This window comes from Andrographis paniculata, unplaced genomic scaffold (assembly GCF_009805555.1).
Source record: "Andrographis paniculata isolate CXL003 unplaced genomic scaffold, ASM980555v1 Contig22END, whole genome shotgun sequence".
Taxonomy (NCBI): domain Eukaryota; kingdom Viridiplantae; phylum Streptophyta; class Magnoliopsida; order Lamiales; family Acanthaceae; genus Andrographis; species Andrographis paniculata.
Window position 1 is genome coordinate 3,078,572 of NW_026137513.1, and position 17,048 is coordinate 3,095,619.

Genomic DNA, 17,048 nt, shown 5'->3' on the forward strand with positions numbered 1-17,048 from the left:
ATGTAATAATTTTTTGACATTTTTGCTGTTTCATTTTATGTATAAAGTAATTGTATGTGTAATGATATATTTGTAATTTAAATAAAAGTCAAAGATATTTTAGTATTAGTGTATCATTAATTTTCTAAAATATATAGGAATACTTTGAAATAGAATGAACGAAAATAATAAAAATGATACAGTGAATTTTGAATTGGGACGAAAGGAGTCTATTTTTAATAGATTTGTGTTTTGAAAGATAAACCAAACACACAAATCTCATTCCAAACCCTATAATTTATTTTTATTTCTCCCCTTTTTGTTATTCTTTTGTTTTTTTCGTGTGTGGATAGAGACACCTTAGCTTCCATTTAGCCACACCAATTCTTGCCCTTAAATTCTCCTCCTTGATGTCGACTTGCCACAGCCGTATGTGAATCGCCAACAGAAAAATTGATAGATCGATCGATCGATCGAGCTAGCTAGGGTTGCTGCCAAGATTGTTTTTTGGGAAATAAATATTTAATCTCAGAAAATAGATTTGCTACAAAAAGGGTGTTAGAAATTCAAAAAAAAAAAAAACAAAAGAATTGCAAGGTGGATCGGCGGCATGGAAAGAGGGCACTTCCGATGGAAGCGACGGCGGCGCTAGGCGGAGCATATGGCGGCGATGCTTCCGCCGCCGCCATGTTCCCTAGCCTCACTAGAATTACCGGCGCCGGCAACACTTTTGAAGATGCTGCTGCTCCGCCGCTGCCGCCGCCGGCGGCGGCGGCGGAGACTGCTCAAGAAGCTCAACAACATCAAGGTATACATACATATATATACACAAGCATACAAAAAAATATTTGTATGTATATACAATATGTGAAGAAAACCCTTTTTTTGTAACTTGAAAATTTCTTCTATTTTAAGAAGTGAAACAAAATGGATCGACTTTCAAACCTACCAAAAATTCTTGATTTCATCATCGCTGAATAGTGTTCATATGTATATATATATGTATGTATATGTGTATCTATATATGTCTATATTGTCTTTAATTTTGGTTTAGATTAGGGGGAGTAGTTGTGAAAGTGTAGACTATGTAAGAAAAAAAATGTAGAAGTGATAATAGAGGCAAACATTTTTGTGGTTAAATTAGCCAAATTCATTGAATGTAGTATGAATTGTATGAATGTTACTTTCCGTAAAGGACTGTCCAACTCTCTCTCTCTCTCTCTCTCTCTCTCACTCTCACTCTAGATCTTTCTCTCAGACAAGAATTGGACAATTTTCTCACATGTGAGAATCTTACACTTGTTTACACACCATCAATTGCCTCTTTAAATATAATTTCTTTGCTGATTTACTCAATCCTAACACGTCTACTATGAAATTATTTGATGTGTATATATATATATATACACATTTATAAATGTGTGTGGTTTTTTTTTTTGAAATAATTTGCTGTAGTAATTCATACTTTTGTCATGTCTTGCTCATAAATTGATCATTCATCTTCAAGGGTTTTTTTTTTTTTTTTTTACAAGATCTGAAATTGTGTTCACCCTTTATTGATGTTACAATTTTGGTGTGTTATTTCTAAGTGGATTTCGTTTTCACAATGCTGTTCATGTAGTCATTGAGAATATATATGAAAACCCTCGTAGCTATCAAATTGATTACATACAAACATATGATTTCTTGGACGAAATCTTACCCACATTATTGATGATATGTCAAAATCATAATATAAGGAGTTTTTGTCCCCGTTTCGACTTTGTTTTTGTACTATTTATTTTATAAATTACTTTTACAATTTAACACAACAATATTATTTAAATGAAAACAATTACTATACTAGTAAGAACATATCAATATTATCCTAGTTTTTCCGTTATTACATATAAAATAAGTATACATCACATATTTTTATTTTACACAGTATGTGTTGTCTGCTCTGAGACTTTGTTATATGTTGAAATCAATGATAGTTTGTATTGTATAAAATTATATCATATGTTATTACTTCATATATTGTATTTGTATTATATTATTATAAATATTATATTGTTTATAATGGACATGGATCAACCGCTGATCCGATCAAGTCAACATGGTGCTGATTTGACCGGATCAATGTATACTATACAATAATTAAAATATATTGATATATATTTCAGCATATTTATAATACAATATATGTTATATTATAACTCAACAATATATTGTACTATGTGTGAATATATATACCGGTTATGTATATTATATATTTTGATCCAGTCAAATCAGCACTATATTAGTTCACAAGATGTTTATAATTATATCATATGTTGTCTATCAATATACAATGCATTGTCTTATTTAAGCACTAATAACTTTCGATGATCAAAGGAACTATGAAGAGACACTATAGAGGAGTGAGACAAAGGCCATGGGGCAAATGGGCCGCCGAGATTCGGGACCCGAAAAAGGCGGCCCGCGTCTGGCTCGGCACATTCGATACAGCCGAGGACGCCGCCCTAGCCTACGACAAAGCCGCCCTCAACTTCAAAGGCGCCAAAGCCAAACTCAATTTCCCCGAACGCGTCCAAGGCAGGACCGAGCTTCGCTACATCAGCACCAGCGAGTCATCGACGAGTCATCATCAAACCCGATTGTCGTCGCCGTCGCCGTCGATGTCTTCCCAATTAGATCCATTGATGCACAACACATTTCCAGGGATTCAGCAGTATGCCAAGCTATTATCTTCTAGCAACGACGCTGAGTTCCCTTTCTTGACCTCAGCTCTTTACGGCGGGGGCGCCGCCACACCGACGGCGCCGGATTGCGCCGCTCCGGCGGCGGCGCAGCAGCAATATGGCACTAATTTTTCAGGCCAATTTTATGGGTCGGATTTTATTAACTTTGATGGGGTTTTGGAAGACAGTGGGAATCAGGATGGATGACGATTAATGTAGAAGTTAATTTGTGGATTTGTAAATCATCATCATCTATCCATGGATAATTATATTGATATCTGATGAGCCATAAGCTTTGATTATGAGGATGGATTTGATGATCAAGATCAGAATTATGGTGTGATTTCATTGAATTAATTTGTGGTTTTCGATTCATGATAGTGATTACAAAAATATATATATATATATATATGTTTACAGTTTTTATTTTTATTTCTTTGTTGTTCATTTGCCATGATGATTCAATGTATTTCTTGATTGTCATTTCTTGTATGATTTAATAAATATTTTAAATTATTGGATAGTATATTTTTAATGTTATATTATTGCTCTTTTAGCGTGTTTATTTGGTGATTTATTTATTTACTTTTGATTTAATTTTGAATTTCAATAGTAGTTTGAATAGAATATTCTATAAAAAAAAATATGTAGTAAAATTATACTCTTGTCCTCGCAAGATAGATATTTACATTTTGCAATGTAAATTTTCTTTTGCCATTTTTGTTTTAATTTGATGTAAACAAATGTAAATTTAAAAATATTTATTTTTAAATTAACTAAAAAGAAAAGGTATCCATAACGGACAAACAAAAATAACAAAATATATGTCTCTTAAGGGATAGCCTAGTGGTATAGGGTACTTGTAAATAACTTATTTGCTTTCTATTTGTAATTTTCGAGTAATGCATGAGATTTATAGGTCCGAATGTACAGAATAACCTTCTCACCTAAAAGTTCAAATTATTAAAAAAATATATTATTAATTTATTTATCCGTAAATGGGAGTTCCCAACACGATTAATTATATTTTGAGCTTTGAAAATTTTAAAGTAAAAATTAGTGCTGAATGATATTTTGAATTGAAAAAATGTTGAATATATTATATATTTAGAGTATAAATGAAAATATCTTTTAAATTAAGTATAAACAAATATTGACTAGTTTTAATTACTTGTGTGGTTTTTTGGGTTTGATTTGAAAAAAATTTTGTTTGAATTTTGTATTTAAATAATGATTAAGAAATATTTTGTAAAAAATATATATATATATATCTTTTTTTTTTAAAAAAAAATGTATAATCCAAATATTAAACTTTGGAAGATTTTAGAAAAAAAAAAAAAAAAAACACAAACATAATTTCAAAATTATTTTGATCAATTTCCAAAATAAGCAAGCATACATATTAACTCAATCAATCAATTCATCCAAACTCATGAACTAAAACCTATTTTATGAGGTTAATTGTAACAAATACACAAGTACTAGCTACATTAACGTAAGAAATAAAAATAAAAATAAAAATATATGAACTAAAATCTTTCATATATATATATATAAGAAAAATATGTGAAAAAAAACACAACCAAACAACTTTAATTTTTAATATGCAATCTCATCAGAGTGGGTTTGTTTGTGGGTTTGGATTTTGAGTTGGAATTTGAATAGTAAAAATTTTGAATTTGAATAATTGTATGATGCGATATAAATAGGCGTTGATGTGATGTTTTGAATGTAAAATTGATTTTTAGTATAATATAAAAAATAAAAAATAAGTGTTTGATTTGATGTTTTGGGGGGTAAAATAGAATGAATAGTGGAAATCCAAACAAATCCCTCGAACAAACACACGTATAACTACTTCATTCACAATATTATACTCCATTTAATTCAAAAACAACAAAATTAAAAACCTATAAAATATAAAAAATAAATAATACTTCATCCGTCCCACATACCATGTCCATATTTTCGTTTATATTTATCCCTCGTCTCATGTCATTTTTCTTTTTCTTTTTTTAAATAATTATGCATCTTAATTTTATTTTAAATTATAAATTTATTTTTTTAAATTTTAATGAAATTAAATAATTATTTTAATTTTAATCTATAATAATTTATATTATATATTAATTATTATTTTTAAATATTTATTAATTATATTTAACCTAAATTCTCGTATTTATATCCATGCCGGGGCAAGGGAGAGAGTAATAAAAAGAGCACACACAGAGAAAAGAGCACATTGAAGAGAGATGATGATTACTACCATGCACATGTATTTTAAACCATCTAATCATTGCACAAGCATTTCTGCCATTTTCTTTAAAGAAAAAAAAAAAAAAAAAAAGAATTGTATCAACATAGACACTTTATACTACCTCAATTCTTAATCAAAGAGTGTTTTAAAGTAGCTGCAACCAGTTTCCACGTTATAAAATAAATAAATAAATAAAATTTTTTTAGATTGTTATAATAAATTAAAAAATAATAATATTTTATTAATTAATAAAAGTGTTTAAATTTTTTTTGATATTTTTACTATTTGATTTTATGTATAAAATAATTATATGTGTAATAATTCATTCATCTTCATAACAAAGTATTTATTTTTTTATTTTAGTCCGTCTTATAACAAAATATTCATTTTATTTTTTTAGTAATTGTATTGTCTATCTAACATTACAAATATCATTACAACTTACAATATATTATACAAATGTCATTATCTCTATATCACACATACTAATAATGTTATTTTAGTCATTTCTACTTTATTCCTACTATATCTCCGTATAATACTAATATTTTTAAAACTACGTGCAAAAAGCAAATGAATATTTACTTATTGGACGGAGGGAGTAGTATATTTGTAATTTAAGTAAAAATTAAGGATATTTTGGTATTAGTATATAACTATTTTTTCTAAAATAGAAAAGAGATACTTTGAAGTAGGACAGACGAAAATTGTAAAAATGTATTTTGAATTGAGACGGAGGGAGTATATTACTATATTATAACAAACTATATATTGTATTATAATAAAATATATACTAGATTATTAATATATTACTCTCTCCGCCACTTAACAAACTATTGATTTTTCTATTTTAATCCGTCTCATAAAAAATTATCCATTTTTTTTTAGTAACTATACTATCTACCTAACATCACAAATACCTTTCTAATTTATAAAATATTATACAAATATCATTACATTTATATAATAAAATACTAATAAAGTTAGTTTAATCTTTCTATTTTTATTTTTACTACATCTTAATATAATACTAATATTTTTAAAACCTTGTGCAAAAAATAAACGAATAGATAAATATGGAACAAAATAAATATATTGTATATAGATTACATTGTATATCTCTCTTACATACGTTGATCAGGTAAAATTAATATTTGATCAAGTGGGAATCCATTGTCATATTTTATATACTCTCTGTCCCATAATTAAATTTTTATTTTTCTATTTTAGTCCGTCTTATGTATCTATTTTTTTTTAGTAATTGTATTATCTACTAACATTACAAATATCATTACAATTTACAATAAATTACACAAATATTGTGACATTTATATCACACAATACTAATAAAGTTATTTTAGTTATTTATACTTTATTCCTACTATATTTTAATATAATACTAATATTTTTAAAACTACGTGCAAAAAATAAACAAATACATAATTATGGGACATAGAGAGTAGTAATAATAATAATAATAATAATAATAATACTCTCTCAGTCCCATAATAAATGTCTTGCTTAGGCACAAAAATTTAGATTAAATATAATTAGTAAATACTTAAAAATGTATTAGTAAAAATAATTAATATATAATATAAATTATTATAAATTAAGATTAAAATAATTAATTAATTTTATTAAAATTAAAAAAAATTAAATTTAAAATTTAATCTCAAATGAGATTAAGATGCATAATTATTTTTTAAAAAAAAAAAAACATAAAATATAAGACGGATATAAATAAAAATATGGATATATTATGCGGCACGGAGGGAGTAATACTAATACTAATAAACAACCCAACCTTCTTCTATAGAGTGTCAAAGATTGCGGCTACGGCGCCGTTTAGTCACCTACGCTTTTACTTCCTGTCCCTCCGCACTACCCTTCCGTCCCTTTCTCTCCACATATACTAATAGGCTGTGTTTGTTTGATTCGTTCGTTTGTTTGTTCGGGGGTTTGGATTTTAAGTTGGGATTTGAATACTAAAAATTTTGAATTAAATAGTTGTATGATGTGATATAAATAGGTGTTGATGTGATGTTTTAAATATAAAATTAATTTTTAGTATAATATAAAATATAAAAAATAGGTGTTTGATTTAATATTTTTGGGGGAAAAAAACAAATGAGATTAACAGGAGAAATCTAATCCAATCCCCAGATAAACACATTAAATTTTTCAGTAATGTAGAAACCTACCGCCATTGTTCTTCCTGAGCTTGCAATTTAAATCAATAAAATAAGCCATACAAAGCAAATTTTTTGTGTGCACATCATTCTAATTAAGTATTTTAATATATATTAGAACTTAGGGTGTGTTTGTTTTTTTTAGATTGTTGAAAAAAATATATATATATTTCTTTTAATTTATAAAATATGAAAATTGTAAAAAAATATAAAAATAATAAATATGTATATATTAACTTTTGGAAAAAATATGTATAAAAAATCAATAGAGAACAAAGCCTAAGTTTATACAAACCTTATTATTTTAATAGTTTTCTTTTTATTATTGAAATATTTTTATTTATTATAGTAGTAGTTAAGAGAATAAAAATAAATAAATAAATGAAAGAAAGAAAATTTGTAAAATAATTATGACATTTTAAACTAAACGGGCAAAGTTATCAATAAAAGTAAGAGAATATATATATACTTCCTCCGCCGTGCAAGATTTACGTTTACTTTTTGTCGTAGATTTTTTAATATTAGTATTATAATAAATTGTAGTAAAAAAGACAAAAATATCCTTATTTATATTGTGTAATATAAAAGTAATGATATTTGTGTAATATTGTATAAGTTTGAAAAATATTTATTATGCACTACAAAAAAATAATATATTTGTAACGAAATTCCGTCCCTAAAGTTCACGTAGCTAACGTAATTCCATTCCTAATTCCGTCTCTAATGTCATTAGTAACGGAAAAAGTAGATTTAGAGACAAAAACGTTTTGTTACAAAAATGATTTTTTCTTGTAGTGATGTTAGGTAGGTAGTATAATTACTAAAATTATGAAATGGTAACCTTATTTTGGGACGGAATGAAAATAGAAAATGTCAACCTTTCAATGGGACGGAGGGAGTATTTATATTTTTCATAAAATATCGTATTATAATACTATCTAAATTAAAATTAAATTAATATTTTATTTTAAAACAATTTCAAATAAAATTAAACAAATTACTCCCTCCGTCCACTTAGATAATAAATATTTATCTTTTGTGTATAATTTAATAAATATTTTATTTTAATGATAGTTAGTGATAGTTTTGGTATATAAAGACTATTTTACTTTATAATATATAATATAATATATATAATGTGAGATTATTGATGTAAATAAGTATAAATGTAAGAATATTTGTAATGCATTGTGAGATCCAAATATACTTAAAAGAAAAAATAAATGATATTTTGTATTTAGACAACAAAAAATGACAGAATGTATACTTCATAAGTAAACGGATAAAATGTTAGTTTAATATTATATAATATCCCAATTTAATGTACTACTTTTACAATTTTTTACTCCCTCCGTCCCATATCTATATATCTATTTGCTTTTTGTACGGAATTTTAGAAATATTAGTATTATATTGAGATAAAATAGAAATAAATGTAAAAAATATTAAATTAATCCTATTAGTATTGTATGATATAAATGTAATGATATCTGTGTAATATATTGTAAATTGGAAGATTATTTGTAATATTAGTAGATAGTACAATTACTAAAAAAAAAAAAAAGGAAATGAATATTTTGTTATGGGACGGAGGAAGTATTATAGTAGAAACAATTCATGTATATACTCAGATAAAAAAAGTTATATATAAATATTAAAATATCTTTTTAACTTTTACAAAAATAATATATTTTTTTACATAATAGATAAAAATATCAATTTAAAAGCCCAATTTAAAAGACATTTGTATTAGTATTAGGCTTCTATTTGGGCCTACATGGGTTATGAAAGCCCAATTTAAAGAATTTGATTGTGGCTCGATAATTGAGGTCGGCCCACCAACATATAATTGGGCTTTCTATATGGGCTAGTTAATATACATTATAATTAAGCCTGAGTATTTGAATGGGCTTCTAAATATTTTGAACTTGGGCTATGATTGGCACAAATTTGGCAGATATTTTTTGTGCTTAAAATATCTAGCGTGTCCATATTTAATTATTTGTCACAAACATATATAAATAAATAAATATTATATTTATAGTAATAATAAATAAAAAGAATTTTCATTTCGCAACGACTAATCCAAAATTAGCGGGCAGTGTTGGTTGGGTTCCCACTTTGTGCTTAACTATAATATATCAGCTCCAAAATGGCTATGGCTGCTCCTACACTTGTGCTTCCTCTCCACCTCAAACCCTTGCCTAAAGCTCGGATTCTTCGCCGGAATGCGCCGTCGGTCAATCGCCGTCGCTGCTGCCTTTCGTTGCTTTCGGTCGTATGCCAAGCCGTGGGAGAACGGCCGGAGGCTACAGCTGTATACGAAGGCGCCTACGGTCCATGGAAAGTCGAATCGTCTGATGTTCAGGAGGTAGTTCTGTACAGATCGGGACTAGTTGCCGCTGCCTCCTCGTTTGTGATCGCATCTTCTGCGGCTTTTCTGCGGAATAGCGATGTGGAAGTGTTTGATTTGATTCGGGGGAATTTGGACTTGTTTTATGGTTTAGGAGCTTGTGGATTGGGTTTGTCTCTGTATCTGATACATATATATGTGACGGAGATTAAGCGCACGCTGCAGGCGCTGTGGGCGGTTGGTGCGGTGGGATCCTTGGCGACGTACGCTGCTCTGGCTCAGCCAGCTGGGAAGAATTTAGTGGAGTATGTTGTTGAGAATCCGACGGCTGTGTGGTTTGTTGGTCCGCTGTTTGCTGCTTTGACTGGCCTTGTGTTTAAGGAAGGTATGAACAGTTATATTTGATGATTGTGATGTTAAGAGCTCGGAAAGTGTTTTGTTGCTTGATTACTTGCCTAATTTAATTCCTTTGCATTGAATTGGGCAAACTGTTAGGTTCAAAGATCATCAGCTAAAACTGGAAGAACATTAGTTACTTGATTGATGCAAAAATGATAAAGTAAATATGATGTGGTGCATTTGGATCCTGGCACTGCATTTTGATGCAGAACCGGAAGATTTGCTAAGCTTTTATTTCATATCTAGTGATGAGATATCAACTGAGAGTTATCCAAATTCATTATGTGACTGAATTGGAATATTTTGGTATAAATTAAATCGGGAAGGTATGTACAGCTTATTTGATGATTATGATGTTAAGAGCTCGGAAAATGTTTCTATGCTTGATTACTTTCTTAATGTAATTCCTTTGCATTTAAATTGGGTAAACTGTTAGATTCAAAGATCATCAGCTAATACTGGAAGAACATTAAATGATAAATTGATAATGTGGTGCATTTGGATCTTGGCACTTCATTTTGATGCAGAACTGGAAGATTGCTAAGCTTTTATTTCATATCTAGTGACGAGATATCAACTGAGATTTATCCAAATTCGATATGTTACTGAATTGGAATAGTTTTGTATAAATTGAAATGGGAAGGTATGAACAGTTTATTTGATGTTTATGATGTTACGAGCTCGAAAAGTGTTTCATTGCTTGATTACTTGCCTACTGTACTTCCTCTGCATTTGAATTGGGCAAATTTTTATATTCAAACATCATCAGCTAAAAATGGAAGAAAATGAGTTATTTAGTTGATGAAACAGTGGTCAATTGAATATGATGTCGTGCTTTTGGATCTCGGCACTGAATTTTGATGCAGAACTGGAAGGTTGCTAAGCTTTTAGTTCATATCTAGTGATGAGATATCAACCGAGATTTGTCCAAATTCATTATGTTACTGAATTGTAATAGTTTTATATAAATTAAAATAGGAAGGTATGAATAGTTTATTTGATAATTATGTTGTTAAGAGCTCGGAAAGTGTTTTGTTGCTTGATTACTTGCCTAATGTAATTCCTTTGCATTTGAATTGGCCAAACTGTTAGATTCAAATATCATCAGCTAAAAGTGGAAGAACTTTAGTGACTTTTTTGATGCAAAAATAATAAATTGAATATGATGTGGTGCATTTGGATCTTGGCACTGCATTTTGATGCAAAACTGGAAAATCTTCTAAGCTTTTAGTTCATACCTAGTGGTGAGATATCAATTGAGATTTAAAACTGGCCAGGACTGTCTATATATAGTGGTTGGCATCCCCTAACTGAGATTTAAAACTGGAAGATTTGCTAAGCTTTTAGTTCATACATAGTGGTGAGATATCAACTAAGATTTATCCAAATTCGTTATGTCACTGAATTGGAATAGTTTTGTATAAACTGAAATGGAAAGGTATGAACAGTTTATTTGATGATTATGATGTTCAAGAGCTTGGAAAGTGTTTCATTGCTTGATTACTTGCCTAATGTAATTCCTCTGAATTTGAATTGGGCAAATTGTTGGATTCAAAGATCATCGGCTAAAACAGGAAGAACATTAGTTATTTAGTTGATGCAAAAGTATAAACTGAATATGATGTGGTGCATTTGGATCTTCGCACTGCATTTTGATGCAGAACTGAAAGATTCGCTAAGCTTTTACTTTGTATCTATGGTGAGATATCAACTGAGATTTATCCAAATTCATCACTGAATTGAAATAGTTTTGTATAAATTGAAATGGGAAGGTATGAACAGTTATTTGATGATTATGATGTTAAGAGCTCAGAAAGTGTCTTGTTGCTTGATTACTTGCCTAATGTAATTCCTCTGCATATTTATTTGGCAAATTTTTAGATTCAAAGATATCAGCTAAAACTGGAAGAACATTAGTTATTTGGTTGATGCAAAAGTGATAAATTGAATATGACGTGGTGCATTTACCACATCTGGATCTTGGCACTGCATTTTGATGCAGAACTGGAAGATTTGCTAAACTTTTATTCCATATCTAGTGATGAAATATCAACTGAGATTTATCCAAATTCATTATGTTACTGAATTGGAATAGCTATGTGTAAATTGAAATGTTTACTCCCCGAGCTTTTTGGCATAGTCTTGGTTTTAATTTCTAACATGTTTATTTATCATAGGGCTTTGTTATGGGAAATTGGAAGCTGGCATACTCACATTCATCATTCCATCGGTCATGCTTGGGCACCTTGTAAGGCTCATACTGTTGGACTTTGTACTATTTCGTTGGATTATAGATGACAACGAATTTCCCAGATGTCTCATGTGTCATGAAAATTTCCTGCCTCACAACTTTCCCAAATGAACAAAATATGTTCCCTCAGTTGGGGTGTGAATATTTCGCATTACCAAAATAATGGCATGTTTCACTCGTGTACAGACGGGTTTGATGGATGACAATACAAAGCTCACTCTACTCGGTGTCTGGATGGCACTTTTTGTGGTATTTGCTGGTAGAAAGTTCACTCAGCCCATCAAGGTAGATTATGCGATGCATTTAGTCATTAGATCTTGTTTATATTTTCACCAACATTTCGACAATCTTCGCCAATGTTCAACAACTGTACATGGTATAATTATCACTTTCAATGAGCGATAAAATTATTCATTTTCAGGACGATATAGGAGATAAATCAGTCTTCATATTCAATGCACTGCCGCAAGAGGAGAAGGCGGCGCTCATTGCAAAACTTGATAAGGAGAAGAGCTCTTAGAATCTCAATAAGGTTACAGGTGCTTAACTCCTTTTCCATGTTTATGTTCAGTAGGTAATTGGGCTATACATTTTTGCCTGAAATTTATGAGGTTATTTTGAAAAGTATGTGTAGTATCATCACTGTCTTTTGTAGTCTTCTCATCGTTTTTGTTAGTGCTTGATAGGTATGACTTATATAGCGTTCATATGTATATGTATGTGAGATACAAAATACATCAAATATGTGGGAATAAATGCAGAGGAAGTTTAAATATGAAAAGCCTTCTTTAGCTTTTTGAACTTATGAAAAAGCTTTGCAGCGTAAATTCTCTTTTAGGGGATAAAATGCTTATATAAAATATTACATAAAAACTATATTCTCTATTCAAACCATCCACATGTGGTGCAGATTACATTTTTCTTCAGTTCTTCCCTCTTTAACACCTTCGATTTCGTGTCCCTCGTTCTCACTGTTTGCCTCTGTTCCGCTCATATCCTCACCTGGACAACTGTTTCTGCCGTTGGTATGATAAATGCTGCTTACTATCTGATGATTTTTAACTGCATTTTCTACTGTCTCTACTCGGTTCCTCGTGTGTCCTCGTTCAAATTTAAGCAGGAACTGAGTTACCATGTTCCTGCTGATAATTTCATTCTTGGGCAGCTCGAGAGTTGTGTGCACACTTTGAATCTTTTGTTCTCTCCTTTATTGTTCCACATTGCATCACACTATCTAGTGGCATTTTCATCTAATGCTGCGGTTTGTGATATGTTCCTGCTTTTCGTCATTCCATTTCTATTTCCACTTTACGCATCTAAAAGAGGGGCACTGTAGTGTACATTCGCCTTCTGAATGGTACCGTGCGCTGGTAGTTATTGTTATATGCTTAGAGGTTAGGTTTTCTTTTTTTTTTTTTCGTGCATTCGGACGATACATTCATGTTCCACCACCGCTGAATTATCTGTTAGCCATTGTTGCACTGCTTGGAGGTGTAGTTTCTGCTGGTACTTAGGCTATTGGTTTGGTATCTGTTGCATTCAGCTTGCTGGTCTTTACTGCTTGGCAATCATTGTTGGTTATACTGGTATTACATTCTGTGACAATTTGTTTGTGGCATACGTCTTTAGTTTCCTCGTAATGTGATACATCTGATGTGAATATTTTTTTTATTTAGTGTATATTTTGATTTATTTATTTGCATAGTGTTTTGCTGGTATATTGCTTTAACTTTGTGAAATTAGTTATTATGTTATCTTTCTCTATTTAAGCATATAACTATTTGGAATTTATGGTGTGCATAATGTGTGTATTATACTCTCTCTGTCATGACTCATTTACACCATATTGTAATAATAGTATTGAAATATAAAAGAAGTGTAGATAAAAAGTAAATAGTATATTATAAAAAATCCATTAAAGAGTTGATAAAGTTATAGTTGGATAAGTAGAAAAAGTAGTGGAAAATTAGTTAGTATTCGGTAAAATACTAGTAATGAAATTGTAATTGATAATTTTCTTTTATTATACATAAATAATGTATAAGTTTAGTCATCAAATAAAAAAAAGAAAAAAAATGATATAATTATCCCAAAATATATTGTATTGCTCTTGTTAATATTTTGATTAGTTTAAACATACAATAGATGTGAGTAGCATAGAAACCAAGAACTAGAGACATAGAGGTGTCCTTTCACTTGAATCGAAAAGTTGCTAGGCTCGAATCATATTTCATACTCAAACTCTAGATGTTGGGATTGCATCTCTTGTCTTTTAAATTTAATTTTTGAATTAAAAAATTTAATTGTGATACCCCGGAGTTGTGCCATTGCTTGGCCAACTTCCGTGTGTGGATGAGTTGGTATTAGGCCATCCGAAGTTGATTAGAAGTTAAATGAATTAATATACTACTCATGTCAACAATGTGTATGTTCCTTTTCGGGAGGCCTACTAAAAGAATTGTAAAGTTAAGCGTGCTTGTCTTAGAGTAATTTGAGGATGAGTCATCCCCGGAAAGTCTTTTAAAGTGCGCGTGAGTGAGAACAAAAGCGCGCTTCCAAGCATTTGATGTTTTTTAGAATGTCGTCTTATTCTCTATTTGCTTTGTAAGCAGCAGTGGCAATGCATCACCATCCCAGTGTTGCCTAGACAAGTTTGGATCACCTATCCCACTTGCCATTATGAGTTCAAATCTTGACAACGCGTTAAGTTGAATATGTCACTTGGGGTTTATTTAGGACGACTTCTATAGTTGGCGTGGTTTCTAGTTATTGGGTTGATTTGAAGGTTTACCCAATGTACGTTCAAATGATAGAAATTATTAATTCTCATAGTAAATTAAAAAAAAAAAGTACGATAACTAATATAAAATAATATATCCATCCAACCTCAAACAAACCTTTACTTGCACCAACCCTTTGAAATCATGGTTGACTTTAGTTCTTAAGCATTTTTTTAATGAGAGGAATAATTTATTTTTTATATGATAGAAAATAAATTCCCGATGACCGATCTTGCCGTAATGTACTCTTACATATTCATTGGCAACCTTTGTTGAGCATTCATACTTTTTTCTTCATGTGTGAATAGCCGGGAGGAAAGAAGGGGCTGTAGATGATAATGAGAAAAGGAGCCTTAGAAAGATAACGGTATCCTATTCATTACGGAGATGCTTCTAACTGTAGACATTGATTGGGTGTTCATTTCATTGATTTGACTTTACTTTATCCTATCGTATCAACTCGGCTGCTTCCGCCTCCGGCGGTATGAGCAATATAGCTCATGATTTGGTGTATGGATCTCCCTATATAGTGGTCTGACTACCAAGCTATGAATATTGCCGGGCTTGAATGCTTTTTAGCTGGGACTTTCTTTGCTACAAATTATTCTTCCTTCTTTAGTCGAGTGGAGAAACTATCGAATATCACTCAGCCTAAAGCACTATCCATAAGTGAAAATATTGAATCTCTTGTTAATGAGTAATACCTTTCCAGAATTAAAAGGTATATTGAAGTGATTTTAAATATATATATATATATATTTATCCTAGTATAAATATGTCCCGTAAGGTAAGGGATGGCTTGTTGGTGTGGGTGTTGAAAAATTTTACATAAAAAATAATGAAAAGTTCTTTTTAGTTTTTAGGATTCTTTTTGGAGTTCTGTTGCTAATAATTGGAAGTGTAAAAATGTTAATAAAATATAGACTTTTTATATTCTTTTTTAAATATTTTATATAAAAAATGTAGTAAGAAATGATAAAAATTGAAAGCCTAGACACACATGTTGTATCATTAATCCACAACATTAATAAATTCATTGAAAAAAAAATTAAAGATGAAAATATCCAATCTAACTCAAATTAATATTGAAGTAAACAAATAACATATAATTGGTATACAAGGTTTCTCAATATTCAAAATGGACACTATTCACTAAAAATATATTATTTCTTTTTATAAAATATTATATCAAAATACTATTTAAATAAAAATTAAATCAATACCATATTTCAAATCAAACCAAATTCTGCCTCAGCTATAGCTTGGTAGTCTTTACATCTGTTGCCAATTCCATGTGTCGCGCCCTCAAATATGTGATAATTTGCGCGCAAGAAATTTAATGAGACATTGGAGTCGAAGAACAACCTCTCATGCTTTGTTGGCTAAAGTGAGTTTCTTGTCATCGGTCCCCATAAGCTCGTCCTAAAGGACACCATCCGCTAGCTCTCTTCCTCATCTTCTTCCTCTTGTAATTTTTCATAGGCTTGTCTTTCTTTCTCTGCACTGCCATTGCCGATGCAAGTGTGAAGATCAGTCAGACAAGCTGTGGCTGCCTTCATCGTCCTCACTTTCTTTGATAAAATTTCCGGAAATATTTAAGATTCCATCTATTCATTCATTGCTCTTCTTTGAGATCCTAAAAAAAGAATCATTAAATTCACAGCAATGCGACGTCGTTTTGGCAAGTCCTCTGCAACACTAACAACTAACTACCGCCATTGCCAAAGTATTCATTCTCAATTCAAGCACTCAAAAAATTCCTCAATCAAAAATGGCGATTCACGATTTAAGATCAAAATTGAATTTCTGAAAGTTAATGGATGGAAACGAGTAATCCGTACCGTAACTGCAGGCCTGTCCAGAATCTGCATGCAGATGGAGCAATTGAACTTATCCCCAAATATACATACATAAAATAATGGATTTTGGTTACTATTGATTGATTTAATTTTTGACAAAAAAAAAAATATATTATAATACTAAAATTGCGCGTAAATAGAAGGGTAAACGGTTTTTTTTAGTCCTGACTCTCTTATCATTTTAGTCACGTAAGTAGAGTCTGTCGCAAACTAATCTTATAAGTGCAAAATTTTCACTGTTTTAGTCATCCGACG

General features: G+C 30.2%; 2 protein-coding genes across 2 annotated transcripts; both read left to right on the top strand.

The window, feature by feature from the left end:
- The first annotated feature begins 214 nt into the window (after positions 1–214).
- LOC127245664 (ethylene-responsive transcription factor ERF113-like) lies at positions 215–3,149 on the top strand. The gene is made up of 2 exons (XM_051266669.1): positions 215–787; positions 2,356–3,149. The coding sequence occupies exons 1-2, from the start codon at positions 610–612 to the stop codon at positions 2,907–2,909; spliced, it is 732 nt and encodes a 243-aa protein (XP_051122626.1). The 5' UTR covers positions 215–609; the 3' UTR covers positions 2,910–3,149.
- Positions 3,150–9,235: 6,086 nt separating this feature from the next.
- LOC127245238 (uncharacterized) lies at positions 9,236–12,935 on the top strand. The gene is made up of 4 exons (XM_051265988.1): positions 9,236–9,889; positions 12,081–12,151; positions 12,341–12,439; positions 12,576–12,935. The coding sequence occupies exons 1-4, from the start codon at positions 9,304–9,306 to the stop codon at positions 12,672–12,674; spliced, it is 855 nt and encodes a 284-aa protein (XP_051121945.1). The 5' UTR covers positions 9,236–9,303; the 3' UTR covers positions 12,675–12,935.
- Positions 12,936–17,048: the final 4,113 nt, after the last annotated feature.

Bases quoted from the DNA above. Each gene is read 5' to 3' on its own strand.
- LOC127245664 (XM_051266669.1), top strand. From the start codon at position 610: ATGGAAGCGACGGCGGCGCTAGGCGGAGCATATGGCGGCGATGCTTCC. The intron at 788-2,355 runs GTATACATACAT...CGATGATCAAAG, and splicing joins AGAAGCTCAACAACATCAAG to GAACTATGAAGAGACACTAT.
- LOC127245238 (XM_051265988.1), top strand. From the start codon at position 9,304: ATGGCTATGGCTGCTCCTACACTTGTGCTTCCTCTCCACCTCAAACCC. The intron at 9,890-12,080 runs GTATGAACAGTT...TATTTATCATAG, and splicing joins TGGCCTTGTGTTTAAGGAAG to GGCTTTGTTATGGGAAATTG. The intron at 12,440-12,575 runs GTAGATTATGCG...ATTCATTTTCAG, and splicing joins AGTTCACTCAGCCCATCAAG to GACGATATAGGAGATAAATC.